The 17545-nt window shown below is 44.4% G+C and overlaps 3 protein-coding genes across 5 annotated transcripts; 1 reads left to right on the top strand and 2 right to left on the bottom strand.

The window, feature by feature from the left end:
- Positions 1–23: 23 nt before the first annotated feature.
- Positions 24–3521, bottom strand: LOC131125013 (ras-related protein Rab-40B). Of its 2 annotated transcripts, XM_078791292.1 has the most exons (8): positions 2976–3073; positions 2310–2809; positions 2012–2113; positions 1879–1939; positions 1702–1762; positions 1012–1089; positions 729–951; positions 24–636 (listed from the first exon to the last, which is right to left on the bottom strand). In XM_078791292.1, the coding sequence occupies exons 3-8, from the start codon at positions 2037–2039 to the stop codon at positions 335–337; spliced, it is 753 nt and encodes a 250-aa protein (XP_078647418.1). In that variant the 5' UTR covers positions 2040–2113; positions 2310–2809; positions 2976–3073; the 3' UTR covers positions 24–334. The 2 variants fall into 2 exon arrangements, with proteins under 2 accessions (XP_078647418.1, XP_057922076.2); XM_058066093.2 differs by lacking the exons at positions 2012–2113; positions 2310–2809 and having other exon boundaries at positions 2976–3521.
- On the top strand, positions 3399–9669 carry LOC131125010 (prolyl 4-hydroxylase subunit alpha-1-like). 2 transcript variants are annotated; one of them, XM_078791291.1, is made up of 15 exons: positions 3399–3890; positions 4473–4549; positions 4625–4721; positions 4786–4937; positions 5050–5187; positions 5253–5498; positions 5599–5768; positions 6526–6702; positions 6870–6940; positions 7272–7371; positions 8279–8332; positions 8402–8467; positions 8542–8610; positions 8779–8875; positions 8932–9669. In XM_078791291.1, exons 1-15 carry the CDS (start codon positions 3823–3825, stop codon positions 9027–9029), a joined length of 1680 nt encoding a protein of 559 aa, XP_078647417.1. In that variant the 5' UTR covers positions 3399–3822; the 3' UTR covers positions 9030–9669. The 2 variants fall into 2 exon arrangements, 1 of the variants encoding a protein (XP_078647417.1); XR_013627492.1 differs by lacking the exons at positions 8779–8875; positions 8932–9669 and adding an exon at positions 8725–8743 and having other exon boundaries at positions 8402–8610.
- A 4085-nt stretch (positions 9670–13754) lies between these two features.
- arg1 (arginase 1) lies at positions 13755–17405 on the bottom strand. Its single transcript, XM_058066090.2, has 8 exons — positions 17240–17405; positions 17098–17170; positions 15413–15587; positions 15011–15170; positions 14845–14939; positions 14630–14734; positions 14425–14561; positions 13755–14342 (listed from the first exon to the last, which is right to left on the bottom strand). The coding sequence occupies exons 1-8, from the start codon at positions 17381–17383 to the stop codon at positions 14179–14181; spliced, it is 1053 nt and encodes a 350-aa protein (XP_057922073.2). The 5' UTR covers positions 17384–17405; the 3' UTR covers positions 13755–14178.
- Positions 17406–17545: the final 140 nt, after the last annotated feature.

The raw sequence follows: 17545 nt of genomic DNA, 5'->3' as shown, positions 1-17545 counted from the left end.
CACATCCACTTCATGAAACATGGGACAAAAACAACAACAAATTCCACTTTTATTTACAACATGTAAAACCGTGTACACAAAACAAGTTCCATCACAATTTAAACATAAGCTGGGTGCCATCATGTCTTATTTATGTGCAAAAATACTGCATTGGAGTGTAAACAACACTTTGTTTGTGTAGTATAAATAGCATCCTGAGGAGGATGTACGCAGCACGGCGTTATTAAACACCCTGCCAAGACGTAATACACATGTCAGTATTTACATGGTGTACTTCCTGACACGCGTGTTGCTGTTCAAGCGGTTCTTGAGTGGATCACACGCCGTCCAGATGTTAGGAGATCTTACAGCCGTTTCTGCAGCTCTGTGCGGGCGGGCTGACAGGCGGCGGATGGACGTGTTTAGGCTTTTTCAGCAGCGTTCCTCCGGATCTTTTGGCCGGGCCGTGGCGGAGGGCGGAGGGGGTGGTGGCGACGGCGTAGGAGCGCCCGTGCATCATGCGGGCGTTGAGGCCGTTGGCCATGGAGAAAGACTTGAGGTGACACTTGAGAGCCAGCGGCAACGGGAGCTTATCCGCCAGGTGGACGGGGGTGCAGGACACGATGGCGCGACAGCAGAGATCCTGAAGACTCAACACTGATTCCGAACAAGACAACATGGAGGACAATCACTTGGAGAGGACGTACTAATGTATTTCCCGGGGGACGTGAAAGGAGGCGTGTCTGGACCTTTGTTGGGCCTCCACAGGCGCTCGGTGCCGTGTCTCATGAGGACGATGCGTGCCAGCTCGGTGAACGACTCGGTGACGTTGAAGTTGCACAGCGGGCTGACCTCAAAGAAGGTGATGTCCAGCTTTTCGGCGTATATTCGCGCCTGCTCCGTGGTCACCTGACGTTTGTAGGCCAGGTGGAGGCGGTTCCCGACCAGGATTTTAGGAACCCCTGGTGCATGCTGGGTAAGTACAAATCAGTCACCTTCTGTTCTATCCAATCGGACGCGTGCATCCCTCACCTCCTCGATCTCTTTTATCCAGCGGTCGATTCCATCAAAGGACCAGCGGTTGGTGATGTCGTACACCAGGATGACGCCCTGAGGATGCAACGTACACAGTCAATCCCCAAAATTCCACAAAGTAGGATTCATTATTTACAAATAGAATATTTTCATACTTAGAGCAGTCATTTTTTTTTACATTAATTGAGCCCTTATTAAATGAAATGATGAAATATTCAACGTTGTTTTTCATGTATATTTCCGTCTGGTTATGACACTGGTATGTACGTAAAACTATATCATTATTCCCAGTGATCCGTGTAGGCCGATTTCACTCATGGAGGATCAGCATCAACATCAAATCCTAATCGGAGCATCCCACGTTCATGGATCATCTTCAGTTATCGTTCATTCGTGGTGAGTACCTACAGTATCATTTCATATTTTACTCCTGATTCATGAGGAATCTAACTCAGTTTTATTGCAACTGTTAATCCAAAATCACAGGAGAACATCACCCTCAGGCAACCTCGGAGGATTTGAATGGGAGAGAAGCGAACCGTGCCTTTAAAAAAAGTCATTTTCATGAGCCTTTCAATTAGTTGCCGTTTCCTGGTTCGGGTTCTCGTACTAACCCGCCATCTGGCTATGGAGGGCAGGGGAGAAGATGGCCTCACATGTTCCAAAACATACTAAGAAGGTGATTACCTGAGCTCCTCTGGAATAAGATCTGAAGATGGTGCAGAAGCGTCCCTGACCGGATGCGTCCCTGAAACGGAGACAATGAATTCAGAGGCACGGGACCCTGAACCATCAATCATTTCCCTGCATAAAGCTCTCTGCGATTTACGTCATCTTTTTAGCCAATCACACGATGGACCGTACCACAGCTGGAGTTTGACTCTCCTGCCGTTCAGAAGGATGGTGGTGGTCTTGTAGTCGATGCCTGACAGGAAACACACAAAAACAACAGAAGCTCATTTAGACGATACTTTCTTTTGCTCCACACCCGTCTTACTTTGAAAGGGCTTTAATACGCCAACCATGATAAGGATGCCTCGCTAAGAGGGATTACTAAGCGCTGTCAGCTTCCTGCCGCCAGAAGATGACATGAGGGCACCTGATATGGAGTAAGATAGCTGTCAAAAAGGTGTGTGCATGATTTTAACCATTCGTATTCGTAATCTTAAACATTTGTATGTCAATGAAATTGTTGCACACAAAATTATGCTGTCATATACATGAATCTGAGAAATTGTGCGGGTTAGGATTAAAATCATGCACACACCTTTTTGACAGCTATCTTACTCCATAACCTGAGACCTCTTAGCACGTAGCGCCATACTGCAAAGCTCTTCACAAATTCCCGTGGATGTCCCTCCTCCGCCTGCCAAAGCGCTTAGCTTCCTTTTGCACAGTTAACCAACAGTGAACCAATGAGAGGTGGCTGTTCCACCTCAACTGGTCCACTGAGGTGTGGAGAGCTCAATCATCTCCATCCTAGTGAGACACAAACAAGAACATCTGGAGCAGCAGAAGCACAGCAGCAGCAAGCATGAAGCGTGTTGTTACATAAGACGTCCAAATGTTAACACACTCCCTCGTCGCTAAAAGTCTCCCGGTGTGTGTGTGTGTGTGCGTGTGAGCACGTTTGTGCACGTGTGCCAATCCTCCAGCCTCGACGCGGGCACGTGTGATTCCCACCCGGAGATCTGCGTTACAGTAGCAGCTCGGTTTAACCTCCGGTCGTCTTCAAAATAAAATCCACTCTCTGTCACTTAAGGAGTTACGTCATCACGTGCAGCCTGGATGCCTCCTGCAGGGAGCGTGTGAGTCATGAGCGCCGCACACGTGCTCGTGCTCATGCACGCACACACACACACACACACAAGTGTGTACAGCTGTCTCGTGTCCTCTCGTGGGGGTGCTTCAGGCGACCACCTGTGGCGCCCCCAGTCAGTCGGAAGGTACTCACTACTCACCCATGTTGTGTCCATACGGGGACTCGCTGGCTCCGTCCTGCAGGCTCGCCACGATCTCGGCTTTGCCCACATCACTATCGCCCACCAGCAGGAACTTGAGCAGGAAGTCGTAGGCTCGGACCGGGCTGCCTCGGTGGCTCATCGTGGAGAAGGAGGACCGCTGCGGTGTCCCATCATGGGCTCCTCCTCAGGTCCATAACGTTATTTTACATCGTGTTAATAATATCGATGGTACTAGCAAAGACTTTAGCTTCTCCACAGATGGCAACCATGTGAGCTTCTGTTGAGGTTCTTCGATCACAAGAAAAACAAACTGCTCAAAGTATTTGGTGACTCCCATCGCCTGGAGAGAGCGAGGAGGCGGGGGTAATACATGCTTGCTTCCGATTGGTCAAGAAGTGGCGTTGCTTGGGTAATGTTGAGTTGTTATTGGACCGTATGTTTTCCGGTAACTCCTACTAGGTGCCCTATGATTGGCTCACCGTGCATCTTTAAACCGGGATCGAGATTACAATTTTTTTGGAACGATTTGACAACATTAAGCCTTTTCTTGAAATATTTTTTTCTTTTACTTACAGTTAGAACCAGTTATTTACAAAGACTTTGAAATGAAACGAAAACATTTTATTGATTGAAAGAAAAAAACTACCGACTACTTGTTGCACGAGAGATGTGAGAGAGCAGCTGCATCTCCTTGGATTGGATTTGGCAGACAGAAGCAGGCCAGTAATCATAAATAATAAGCTTCAAGTGTAACTTTAATGTTAAACTTTGTTGAATTTTTTCCCCTGTCTTCTCTAATTTTTGTGTTTCCTGTCTAGATTGCCTGGTTTTCGGGTGGGGCGGAATGACTAGCAACACCTGCAGCCACTTGGCAATAGAGTGCTTCATTAGCATGCCAGCTAGCTGCTTTCGGTATTCAGTGTGGTTCGTCTTATTTTTTGTATTTAATAATTAGTTTTGTCTTCTTTTTGAACAGTTTTTGTTGCGCTTGTCGTTTTGCTTTAATTCTTAGATATCCTTATTTTGTATTTTATTCGCCAGAGTGTGCGTATCCGGTGTCCATTTGCTGACTTCCGTTTAAGCAGTCGTCACAGAAGCAGTCAAAATCAAAACATTTAAATGTTTGTAATTGGTGACGCACTATACACAAATGTACTTTCATTAACATTTGACCTGAAAAGGTCATATTTATGCTGAATTCTCGTGTACATAATGTTCTATCATCAATGATATTTAGTTGTTGACATGTGTCTGCTTAGCTAGCTGTTCGTTGCTAAAGCTAATCTTATTTCATTGGATGATTTGACACTTATTGCTTTTTTCAATTGCACTTGGTGCACTTTGTTGGATTGTGGCAAAAGATTGTTGATGAATTAAGTTATTTTGAGGCAGATAAAGTTGTCTTCAGTTAGCACGGACAACGATGTGGGTGACCTTTTAATGTAACATATTTTGTGAAAGAAACATTTACTTGTCTGTCATCCATTTTGACAGCAAGATGGCGGTCTGTTGCTTGTTGTTGATCTTCATCACATCTTCCTCGGCCGTCAATGAGTATTTCACATCCATTGGTGGGCAAACGGCTCTTGGAGAAAAAAAAAAAGCCAAATGAGACAAAATGAACAGAAATAACAGTTTGCTTACAGGTCACATGACTGACCTCCTGTACACGGAGAAGGACCTGGTCGCCTCGCTGAAGGATTACATCCAAGCTGAAGAGAACAAACTGGAGCAGATTAAGAAGTATAGATGTCTGTCGTGACCTTATTGTGAAGGTACGCCTGTTTAAATGTGTGCGCACGCTCAGGTGGGCCGAGCAGCTGGACAGCCTCTCTGCTGCTGCCATCCGGGACCCCGAAGGCTTCCTGGGCCATCCCGTGAACGCCTTTAAACTGATGAAGCGGCTGAGCAGAGAGTGGGGCGAGTTGGAGAACCTGGTGCTCACCAACATGTCTGACGGTGAGCCTTAAAAAAAAAAAAGAAATCTCAGTCCACATGAAAATACATGTTCAGGACAGACAAATATCATTTGTGTGATTCTGATCTTGTTTCTTCTTCTATGGTGTTTCAGGGTTCATCTCCAACCTCACTATCAGGAGGCAGCACTTCCCCAACGAAGTAGACCAGACTGGTGTGGCCGAGGCCTTGCTGAGGCTGCAGGACACGTACGAGTTGGACACCAACACCCTCGCCAAAGGAGAGCTGCCAGGTGACAAGTCATACAAGGGGGATCCATGTTAGAACCTACAACTCAGAACTGCCGCACTGACACAGGAAGCTCCTCCCTCCGCGGCACCCTGACGGCAGACGACTGCTACGACCTTGGAAAAGTGGCGTTCCAGGAGGACGACTTCTACCACACGGAGCTGTGGATGTCCCAGGCTCTGAGACAACTGGACCAGGGGGAGCCGCCCGGGACCGTGGATGCAGTCACCATCCTGGACTATCTCAGCTACTCCCTCTACCAGCAGGGGGAGCTGGAGAGCGCCATGGAGTTCACCAAGCGGATGCTGCAGTTGGGTGGGTGTCATTCCAGAACCGAGTACTCTAGAATTTTTGCAGGAGAACCCTGATCCAAAAAAAACTGCAGAGATTCATTTTTTTCAATGTATTTTGAAAGACCCCAGTAAAAAGCAAGCTGAAACAAACCTTCGCTACTTTGAGTACCACCTGGAGAAGCTGCAGAATGGGGAGGAGACGGAGGAGACGCTCAGGATGGGCCGAGCTGCCCCAAACATGGAGGACGACAACATGTATGAGAAGCTGTGTCGTGGCAAGAGCGCTAAAATGGTGAGGATGAACACTTGCATACACATACACACACACACACACATACACATACACATGCAGCCTCGCGTTCATGACCCTGGATTTTGGCTCTTTTGTTTTGCTTTGGTTCTCCCAAAATAGGCCATTTTTTCTGCCAGATCTCATTCGTCATAAGTAGGTCATTTCTTCATGCAAAAAAAGTCGGGCTAGGAGGAGGGGCGGGGGGCATAAATGCACATCTCAATTACTTGTTTTTTCACTGTTTATGTATTATCTTAGAAAGTAATTGAATGTAAATTAGAGTGAATTTTGTGGCTTCACTCTAAAACGTTTTTTTTCAAAAATATATTCATAAATCATGATGTTTTAAATGAACTAAAATACAAACTAGAGTCCCTGATATATCGGATATCATTTTTTCTCAGTCCCAAATATCAGTATTTGCATCGGCCCCAGAAATTCCATATCAGTCGGGCTCATTAACAAACATAACATCAGCATCAGGAGATGCGTCCATATATACAGTATGTAGTATTTTATACTGGTCACTAGGTGTCAGTAATGCTGCTATAATGTTTGCTGAGAGACACAAGAACAACAGTTGTTGCCTTTTTTTCACCACAAAAAGCTGAAACTCAACTCTGAACCCCCTCTTTTCCTGTTTTCATCTCCCCTATGGAACACATTTACAGTAACACACAAGCACCAGTTGTATTTATGTCTTATTTTGGCTTATGTCTACTATAGTAATAGGTCATAGGTGACTCTTTGCTGACAGACTCCCCGCAGACAGAGTCGCCTCTTCTGCCGTTACTGTGACGGCGGTCGCCATCCGAGGTTCGTGATCGGTCCTGTGAAAGAGGAGGACGAGTGGGACCGCCCCCGCATCGTCCGATATCATGACATAGTGACGGACGAGGAGATGGACAAGTTGAAAGAGCTTGCCAAACCCAGGGTGAGTCTTATCTGCTTTTATTTTGAAATTTCAGAAGACACACAGGATGTGTTCCACTAGTATTACATTCTAGAGATGTTTAACAACCCAAGGCGCAGAGATGTACCTCATCATGTGCTGATATGCGTCTCTCCCCCCCTGCTGGACAAATGCCATGGTTGCGCTAGCTAAGGCGTTCCCTAGTGGTCGACAGTCGGTCAGGCTGTTCTCATGAGGCCAGGTACAGAATCTCGGAGAAGTAAGGAGCTCTTTATGGATCATTATTGCTCTAATGTGGTTGCCTAGAGCCTGGTTTATGCTTCTGGGCAGAAGTGTTCATCCTCAAACCATCAATTAGTCTTCAGCACAACACCTTACTTTCAACAACTGGGCCACTTGTTATTTAATTTGGTATCTTCCAGGGCAGGGGTGTCCACTTTTTTTTTTAGGGTCATCCTCCACTCTTTCATGCACAAATCACAATCCTGGCACTTAGCCACTTGTCTTCTTTTCTTCTTCTGGTCTTCATCAACCTGTCCTGCTACTTTTAAAAACACATGAGTGACATGTGACCTCGCCCTCCACCTCAGTGCCTGGCTGGGACAACACGAGCATCCCGTCGTGGACTTGATGGCCCAGAGGATTGGGGACGTCACCGGCTTGGACGTTTCCACAGCGGAGCAGCTGCAGGTAAAGTGGGTGTGATCCCACCTTCTCATTTAGGCCGAGCCTAAATGAAGGAAGTGTGCTGTCTCCACGGTACTTTCAGGTACATTTATGCTAGGTGCAGGGCCAACTATCCATGCAAAGTTTTTTAATCTTATAGCCGCTGAAATAAAATGGTACATTATCTTTAAATAAATATAGAAAAAAGTAAAATATACTGTTAAGTCTTCAGTTCAATCACAGTAGTCTCTGCAGTCGGGTTAGCGCCGTGAGCGCTTCCATCTCACGTTGCCCATGACGACAGACAGTAGACATGGTTGATGCAGTCTTTATACAGCAACCTTTATACCTTTCATAAACATAACAAGATGAACATCCATAGCTGCACACTTGGCACAAAGCTTCACACTCGGCATGGCACAGAAAACATAGTAAATATGTATAAAACACTAAAAACGACGCAGAAGACACGGCCGCCTTAACTAGCTTCACTCTCGCTTCCACGGCGCCATCTTGAAACACGAGTCCTACGCCTCAAACCCTTTCTGTATCGATATGAACGATATGCTTGCGATATCGTGCTCAACAGAAATATTGATATTTTCAAAAATATCAATATATTTGCCGTAGTAGACGCATATATTTACACCTGAAACTCTTATGTTACATGTTAGCATGTTGACATTTTGCTAGCATTAGCATATTTAGATTTTTTTTCATAGCTAGACACTATCATGCTAGGTGTTAGCTTTGCTAGCGTACATAGCAGCATTTCTAGCAGCACAAGGCATGCTGGGAAGCCCACATGCTAACTTCCCCCAAGCGGTAAATGACTCAGCATACCTTGCGGGTTACAGGTCAGGTAGTTGTTTGTTTTGACATCATGTTTTATGTTAATGTAAAAAATAAATATCAACTATTGTCTTGGCAGGTGGCAAACTATGGCGTTGGAGGACAGTATGAACCACATTACGATTTTAATCGGGTAAATAAGCTGTTGTCCACTTGATGCTTCTCATCGGTTCTGACCTACGACCCCGTCGTCGTTCCACAGGAAGATGAGCCCGACTCCTTTGCAGAGCTTGGGACGGGAAACCGAATCGCCACCTGGCTGCTTTACGTCAGTACCTGACACTTGACGTCACAAATAAAACATCTGGCTGCTGGTAACGTCCTTCACCCTCGGTGCTGCAGATGAGCGACGTGCAGGCAGGGGGCGCCACAGTCTTCACGGATGCGGGAGCTGCTGTTTGGCCCAAGAAGGTTGGCTGCTTTGACACAACCACCACCTCATTAGCCATGCAGTTGGAGCGCAATCCAAACTGGAACTGATTGTCAAAATGCTAAACGCCTCCAGTGTTTTGTACCGCACCACAGCAAACTGTGTACCTAATGAAGTGTCCATGTTGGTTTTCGTGTCTGGGTCACCAGGGGTCGGCGGTGTTCTGGTACAATCTTCACCCCAGCGGAGACGGAGACTATCGGACCAGACACGCCGCCTGTCCCGTCCTTGTGGGAAGCAAGTGGGGTGAGTGTTGACGTTAACGGAACACGTTCATCCGTTTTACGATTGTCTCCGTCCAGTGGCCAACGTGTGGCTGCATGAACGAGGGCAAGAGTTCAGGCGGCGCTGTCCGCTCCGAAGGTCCAAGGGAGCACGTGTCAACCCGATTACACATTAAACCGAGACCATTCTGCTTTGTACGCTTTGTATCAGTGTGTCACCGTGACGACCGCCATTTGTTGTGTGGCACGCAACAAACGGTTAGCTGTGATCACATGGCTTTGGAGACCCGCTGCTTGTTTTTCTCACTAATTGATTATCAGAGCATTTGCAGATGATCTTTCGGTTGACTAAAAAACAAAAGTCTGCCTTTGGGTTATTTTGGATCAGCCCCACCCCCCTTTTCCTCCGTGAGTGGCTGCATCTGCCCGTCACTGGATGTGAGAACGTGTCCAGCTGTCCAGGGTAGTGTGGCAATACTGACACGGAACACAGAGACAAACTCATTTATCGCTGTTCATTGGTTCCAGACCCGATGACCGTGATATGTGATTTTATGCAGGGTAGGATTCCTAATTTAGAAAGTGAATACTTTCGTAATTACAGCAGACAAAACATGGTTTTCGATTAGTGCCCTCTTCACTTGGTATTCACAAAAAAATGCCTTACTATACATCATGTCTGAAAAAACGCCTTACTATGAAAAAAGGTCAGGGAATTGAACCCCAGTCTCATAGCTGTGTGTCCTGCACACTAACCATTCAACTACCGTGCAGCTGCCTCCTTGTACATCATGTCCAATAACATGCAATAAAAAGCCTGACATCATATCCAAAAACGGACTTACTATTCATCATGTCCGAAAAAACGCTTTACTATTCATCATGTCCGAAAAAATGCCTTACTATACATCATGTCTGAAAAAATGCCTTACTATTCATCATGTCTGAAAAATGCCTTACTATTCATCATGTCTGAAAAAACGCCTTACTATACATCATGTCCGAAGAAACGCCTTACTATACATCATGTCCGAAAAAATGCCTTACTATACATCATGTCCGAAAAAATGTCTTACTATTCATCATGTCTGAAAAAACGCCTTACTATACATCATGTCCGAAGAAACGCCTTACTATTCATGTCCGAAAAAAACGCCTTACTATACATCATGTCCGAAAAAAACGCCTTACTATACATCATGTCCAATAACATGCAATAAAAAGCCTGACATCATATCCAAAAACGGACTTACTATTCATCATGTCCGAAAAAACGCTTTACTATTCATCATGTCCGAAAAAATGCCTTACTATACATCATGTCTGAAAAAATGCCTTACTATTCATCATGTCTGAAAAATGCCTTACTATTCATCATGTCTGAAAAAACGCCTTACTATACATCATGTCCGAAGAAACGCCTTACTATACATCATGTCCGAAAAAATGCCTTACTATACATCATGTCCGAAAAAATGTCTTACTATTCATCATGTCTGAAAAAACGCCTTACTATACATCATGTCCGAAGAAACGCCTTACTATACATCATGTCCGAAGAAACGCCTTACTATTCATGTCCGAAAAAAACGCCTTACTATACATCATGTCCGAAAAAAACGCCTTACTATACATCATGTCCAATAACATGCAATAAAAAGCCTGACATCATATCCAAAAACGGACTTACTATTCATCATGTCCGAAAAAACGCTTTACTATTCATCATGTCCGAAAAAATGCCTTACTATACATCATGTCTGAAAAAATGCCTTACTATTCATCATGTCTGAAAAATGCCTTACTATTCATCATGTCTGAAAAAACGCCTTACTATACATCATGTCCGAAGAAACGCCTTACTATACATCATGTCCGAAAAAATGCCTTACTATACATCATGTCCGAAAAAATGTCTTACTATTCATCATGTCTGAAAAAACGCCTTACTATACATCATGTCCGAAGAAACGCCTTACTATACATCATGTCCGAAGAAACGCCTTACTATTCATGTCCGAAAAAAACGCCTTACTATACATCATGTCCGAAAAAAACGCCTTACTATACATCATGTCCGAAAAAACGCCTTACTATTCATCATGTCTGAAGAAACGCCTTACTATTCATCACGTCTGAAAAAACGCCTTACTATTCATCACGTCTGAAAAAACGCCTTACTATTCATCACGTCTGAAAAAACGCCTTACTATTCATCACGTCTGAAAAAACGCCTTACTATTCATCACGTCTGAAAAAACGCCTTACTTTTCATCACGTCTGAAAAAACGCCTTACTATTCATCATGTCCGAAAAAAACGCCTTACTATTCATCATGTCCGAAAAAACGCCTTACTATTCATCATGTCCGAAAAAAACGCCTTACTATTCATCATGTCCGAAAAAATGCCTTACTATACATCATGTCTGAAAAAATGCCTTACTATTCATCATGTCTGAAAAATGCCTTACTATTCATCATGTCTGAAAAAACGCCTTACTATACATCATGTCCGAAGAAACGCCTTACTATACATCATGTCCGAAGAAACGCCTTACTATACATCATGTCCGAAAAAATGCCTTACTATACATCATGTCCGAAAAAATGTCTTACTATTCATCATGTCCGAAAAAAACGCCTTACTATTCATCATGTCTGAAAAAAACGCCTTACTATTCATCATGTCTGAAAAAACGCCTTACTATTCATCATGTCTGAAAAAACGCCTTACTATTCATCATGTCCGAAAAAACGTCTTATTATACATCATGTCCGAAAAAACACCTTACTATACATCATGTCCGAAAGAACGTCCTACTATTCATCATGTCCGAAAAAACGCCTTACTATTCATCATGTCCGAAAAAAACGCCTTACTATTCATGTCCGAAAAAACGTCTTACTATTCATCATGTCTGAAAAAACGCCTTACTATTCATCATGTCCGAAAAAATGTCTTACTATTCATCATGTCCGAAAAAACGTCTTACTATTCATCATGTCCGAAAAAACGTCTTACTATTCATCATGTCCGAAAAAACGTCTTACTATTCATCATGTCTGAAAAAACGTCTTACTATTCATCATGTCTGAAAAAACGCCTTACTATACATCATGTCTGAAAAAACGCCTTACTATTCATCATGTCCGAAGAAACGCCTTACTATACATCATGTCCGAAAAAATGTCTTACTATTCATCATGTCCGAAAAAAACGCCTTACTATACATCATGTCCGAAAAAAACGCCTTACTATTCATCATGTCCGAAAAAACGCCTTATTATACATCATGTCCGAAAAAACGCCTTACTATTAATCATGTCTGAAAAAACGCCTTACTATACATCATGTCTGAAAAAACGCCTTACTATTCATCATGTCCGAAGAAACGCCTTACTATACATCATGTCCGAAAAAATGTCTTACTATTCATCATGTCCGAAAAAACGTCTTACTATTCATCATGTCCGAAAAAACGCCTTATTATACATCATGTCCGAAAAAACGCCTTACTATTCATCATGTCCGAAAAAACGCCTTACTATTCATCATGTCCGAAAAAACGCCTTACTATTCATCATGTCCGAAAAAACGTCTTACTATTCATCATGTCCGAAAAAAACGCCTTACTATTCATCATGTCCGAAAAAAACGCCTTACTATTCATCATGTCTGAAAAAACGTCTTATTATACATCATGTCCGAAAAAACGCCTTACTATACATCATGTCCGAAAAAACGTCTTACTATTTATCATGTCCGAAAAAACGCCTTACTATTCATCATGTCCGAAAAAACGCCTTACTATTCATCATGTCCGAAAAAAACGCCTTACTATACATCATGTCTGAAAAAACGCCTTACTATTCATCATGTCCGAAAAAACGTCTTATTATACATCATGTCCGAAAAAACGCCTTACTATACATCATGTCCGAAAAAACGTCTTACTATTCATCATGTCCGAAAAAACGTCTTACTATTCATCATGTCCGAAAAAACGCCTTACTATTCATCATGTCCGAAAAAACGCCTTACTATTCATCATGTCCGAAAAAACGTCTTACTATTCATCATGTCCGAAAAAACGTCTTACTATTCATCATGTCCGAAAAAACGCCTTACTATTCATCATGTCCGAAAAAACGCCTTACTATTCATCATGTCCGAAAAAACGCCTTACTATTCATCATGTCCGAAAAAACGTCCTACTATTCATCATGTCCGAAAAAAACGCCTTACTATTCATGTCCGAAAAAATGTCTTACTATTCATCATGTCCGAAAAAAACGCCTTACTATACATCATGTCCGAAAAAACGTCTTACTATTCATCATGTCCGAAAAAACGCCTTATTATACATCATGTCCGAAAAAACGCCTTATTATACATCATGTCCGAAAAAACGCCTTACTATTCATCATGTCCGAAAAAACGTCTTACTATACATCATGTCCGAAAAAACGCCTTACTATACATCATGTCCGAAAAAACGCCTTACTATTCATCATGTCCGAAAAAACGCCTTACTATTCATCATGTCCGAAAAAAACGCCTTACTATTCATCATGTCCGAAAAAAACGCCTTACTATACATCATGTCTGAAAAAACGCCTTACTATACATCATGTCCGAAAAAACGCCTTACTATTTATCATGTCCGAAAAAACGCCTTACTATTCATCATGTCCGAAAAAACGCCTTACTATTCATCATGTCCGAAAAAACGCCTTACTATTCATCATGTCCGAAAAAACAGTTTCCTGTTAAAGTATCATTGTAAAATGTCCCACAGGGGAATCAAAAGCAGCCGTGGGCTGCAAACGACCCCCGGGCCTCACTGTGGAGACCAGTGGGTTCATGGGTTGAGTTTTAGTGTGGCGTGGGTTACAAGTGGAACAGTATTCTGTGTCTTTATTAGGGATTATTATTCCTGGTGTGAGATCATTCCAACATGCAATGAAAGCCTGGTCCGGCCATGGGGTCTGGTGCTTGTGTGTCTCACCAACATTACAGTAACATTAGTGAATGTGTCTTCTGAATGCCTTACATTTGTATCCAATATGAAATACATTTTTTGACAGCATGATTCATATATTTGGTAAAAACCGTGACAGTGAAGCTACCGGAGCTTACGTAAGCGATAAGAAGACCTGCGTAGTTGTTGACGTTTATGTACGTATGCATATGTCCATCAGGACGACATAGGAGGAGACACCGTTTCCTTGCGACTACATCAGTAACCTGATCTTCTGCCTCAATGAAAAACCATAAACTAAATCCATGTTTTGCTAGCTAAGTTCTCCGGCTTCCATTGGGATCAGGCGTCAGGCAGGCAGTAGTCCGGCGGGTGGGTTCCTTCCCGTCGATGTCCGAAACAGGCCAGTAGAACATCCACTGCTGTTGTGGTGGTGGACTGGACCTCCCGTTCCGTGTTGCCCCTCAGAGGATTCACCTCCACTAAGTCGACCCCGGACAGCAGACCTACACGGCGAGAGAACACACAACTCCTTCACCTTCTTTGCATAGGTTCAGGCCAGCTCTTCACGAGTCGTGTGGGTCGTACCGGTCTGGCTGAGGTGTTCATTGATGTAGATTCCCTCCCTGTAGGTGAGCCCGCCCACCACCGGGGTCCCTGTCGCCGGGGTCACGGACGGGTCGATGGCATCGATGTCGTAGCTCAGATGGATGGGTTTCTTCACTCTGATCCATCGTTTGGTTGGAGATGTTGGAAAAATGTCCCGCTTACAAAACGTAAATAAATCCACTACCTGTCGGACAGGAAGTCACATGTCTCCTCCATGACTCTGGCCACGCCCAGACGATCCACTTGGGTCATGGAGAACACCTTCACGCCCAGCAGCTTCAGGATGTAGCTGCAAAAACCAGTTTGAAACCATTTCAGAACCACTTGGCTAACCAGAACTAGCGTTAGGAACCACAACCAACAAAGCAGGATCAGAAACACAGTTTGAAGACCACTCACTGTTCCTCGGGGTCCACGTCCCTCAGACCGATGTAGACCAGGTCTCTGGCGTGGAGACAGGAATTCAGCCAGGAGAAATTGGGCAGCACGGGAATCTGGGGGCGGGCAAACGATGTCAGTCGGCGAATAGAAACGACATTTCCCTCTCCGCCGCCGGCCGGCGCACCTTTGAGCGCAGCTCGTGCAGCAGGTAGGACACGGGCTGGCCGTGCATGTTGCCGGTGGGCGTGGTCAGCGGCGTGTTGATGTCAGCGTGGGCGTCGACCCAAACCACGCTCAGCTCGCCGACCGCCGCCGCGTGGCCGTGGATGGAGCCGATGGCCAGGCTGGGGAACAAGGTCGGGGTGAGACACAGAGGATGGCGCTAGCTCCGCCCCTCTATTCAAATTATTAGTGTAGCTTTATTTAAAATGTGGTTGGAAGTGATCAGTCCCCGCCCCACCCCCGATGATTGATAGACTCTATCACTGCTTGATTAGGTAAATATCCTCTACTCTTCCACCCATCAGCACACTGCCCCGCCGCCCCACCTGCCCGCCCCCGGGTCCCAAACAAGTGAAAGCTTTACCTGTGGTCCCCCCCCAGCATGACTGAGGTGTGTCCCTCCCTCTTCGCCGCCTGCACTGCTTCTGACAGCCTGCGGTTGGCGCTGCCCACCGCCCGGGCGCATTTCACGCGACCCACCGGCTCGTCGGGCTCCACCTCCTCGAAGGTCAAATTACCGTAATCCTTGACGAAGCAGCCTGGGGACACAAATGACAAATACAGTTCCGCTGTGACGCTGTAATGATGAGCGCCGCTTGTGTGTTTTCACCTGGGGGGGGCTAAATAAAGTTATTTGACTTGCGGCCATCTTCATCATCCAACCTGTTTTTGCTGGCCTGCTGCTTTGGTGCTGAAATGTTTGACTGCATGTGTCAATAAGTACGCGGCTACAAAAACACACCTTTTGGGACGCCTGGGTGGCGCGGGCGGCCGTGCAGGGTCAATGTCCCTTTTGGAAAAGAGAGGCACCCGTGTCACGTGTGTGCATGTACACGTACACATGCGTGTGCATAGTTAGCCGTGTGCCCACTGAACATACAAACACACACACACATGGTCTGATCCTGCTCAGTAATAAGTGCTTAGTGCAAATATCCATAAATATATATATGACATTATCTTTTTACTGTCAAATTTCAACTTTATGCCACTAAAATTACATTTTCCTCATTTTATTTCTTGTAAAGCTACTTTTTTCTTATTAGTTTTTTCTTTTAATATTTTGACTTTATTCTTCTAAAATGACTGCTGATTTTTTAATTTTTGCTGTTTTTTGTTTTTTTTGTTTTTGTTTTTACTTTTACAATGTGTCATGGGCCCATCAAAAAAATGTGGGCCACAAATGCAGCACGGGCTAACTTTTTTATTTCTTTCCATGATATTTTAACTTTATTCTGGTAACATAACTTTGCCCTAAAGTTTGAAAAATTTAAACTTTTTGAGCTACTTTTTGAGATATTTTTCCTCATAATATTCTGATGTTATTCTCATATTTTTCTTTATTTACAATTTTTTTCTTGTAATATATTGACTTTATTCTTCTAAATTGACTGCTGATTTTTACCTTTTTTGCTGGTTTTTTTTGTTATTAAAAAAAATGTGGGCCACAAATGCAGCCCGGGCCAACTTTTGCTTTATTTCTATAATATTTTAACTTTATTCTGGTAACATAACTTTGCCAATCAAGTTAAAGTTTCAAAAAGTTACAATTTTTGCTCCTAAAATGATAATTTTTCCTCATAATATTCTGATGTTATTCTCGTATTTTTTTCCTTTTTTTTACAACTCTAATATTTTGACTTTATTCTTGTAAAATGACTGCAGATTTGTCTTGGTGAATTCTATTTTTAGAATGTGCTTTTGACACCCCTGGTTTAGAGTTGATGATGTCTAGCAAACATGAAGACCGATGGACACTTCATTAGGTACACCATGTAATGAGTTATGGCCAATATTTTCATACTTTGCTTATTATGGGCGCCACGCGCCTCCTCCTTCATTTTAAGCGGAAATCCGCGAGACAGGACGATTGCCAATAGACACGCCAAATTCGTGCGTCAAAGAAGGAAAGTTTACATCCATTTCCACGGACATTCGGGCGAGTCGCCAACCCCCGAGTGTGGCGGTCGCAGGTGTACCTAATGAAGTGACCGTCGAGGACTCCCAAGTTGGGACCAATTGGGCAACTTTAAGCAGCAGTGACGTCACCTTGCTCCTCCAGCTTGCGCACCAGCCCCGCCGCTCGGATCACGTCCGGTCCTCTGTCCACGCCGACCTGCGGCTACACGCACACGCACACGCACACACGATCAGCCCGTCACCGATGATGTGGGAACGTGCGCGTCCTCACCTGTCCTTTGGAGAAAGGCGCGCCAATGATCCCCACCGAGGGCGCGTCCTGGCGGTGATGATGATGATGATGATGATGAAGTGGTCTCCGGAAGGAAGCCAGCACGAGCTGCAGCAGCGGAGTCGTCGTCCTCGCGCGCTGCATGTTGGCAAGCACGCGACCGACTGTCCCGCCACGGCCTGTAAATACTGTGACGTCACCGTCCCGTGAGTGACGTCACTACGGGTTAATCATTGGTCGAGTGACAGTGAGCTATAAAGACCACAGATTTTGCCCTGGAATGTAAATAAACAAAGCGACTATGTA

The sequence above is a fragment of the Doryrhamphus excisus genome, linkage group LG6 (assembly GCF_037039965.1).
Source record: "Doryrhamphus excisus strain RoL-2023G ecotype Guam linkage group LG6, RoL_Dexc_Guam_v1.1, whole genome shotgun sequence".
NCBI lineage: Eukaryota > Metazoa > Chordata > Actinopteri > Syngnathiformes > Syngnathidae > Doryrhamphus > Doryrhamphus excisus.
This window is presented reverse-complemented; position numbering and strand designations above follow the sequence as displayed.

Excerpts from the sequence above, each read along its gene's own strand:
- arg1 (XM_058066090.2), bottom strand. The coding sequence starts at position 17,383 with ATGCAGCGCGCGAGGACGACGACTCCGCTGCTGCAGCTCGTGCTGGCT. Across the intron at positions 14,940-15,010 it reads TGCACGAGCTGCGCTCAAAG|ATTCCCGTGCTGCCCAATTT; the intron begins GTGCGCCGGCCG and ends GCCCGCCCCCAG. Across the intron at positions 14,343-14,424 it reads TGAACACCTCAGCCAGACCG|GTCTGCTGTCCGGGGTCGAC; the intron begins GTACGACCCACA and ends CTCGCCGTGTAG.
- LOC131125010 (XM_078791291.1), top strand. The coding sequence starts at position 3,823 with ATGACTAGCAACACCTGCAGCCACTTGGCAATAGAGTGCTTCATTAGC. Across the intron at positions 3,891-4,472 it reads ATGCCAGCTAGCTGCTTTCG|CAAGATGGCGGTCTGTTGCT; the intron begins GTATTCAGTGTG and ends CCATTTTGACAG. Across the intron at positions 4,722-4,785 it reads AAACTGGAGCAGATTAAGAA|GTGGGCCGAGCAGCTGGACA; the intron begins GTATAGATGTCT and ends GCGCACGCTCAG.
- LOC131125013 (XM_058066093.2), bottom strand. The coding sequence starts at position 3,117 with ATGAGCCACCGAGGCAGCCCGGTCCGAGCCTACGACTTCCTGCTCAAG. Across the intron at positions 1,940-2,975 it reads CCCGTATGGACACAACATGG|GCATCGACTACAAGACCACC; the intron begins GTGAGTAGTGAG and ends GTTTCCTGTCAG. Across the intron at positions 1,763-1,878 it reads AGAGTCAAACTCCAGCTGTG|GGACGCATCCGGTCAGGGAC; the intron begins GTACGGTCCATC and ends TCTCCGTTTCAG.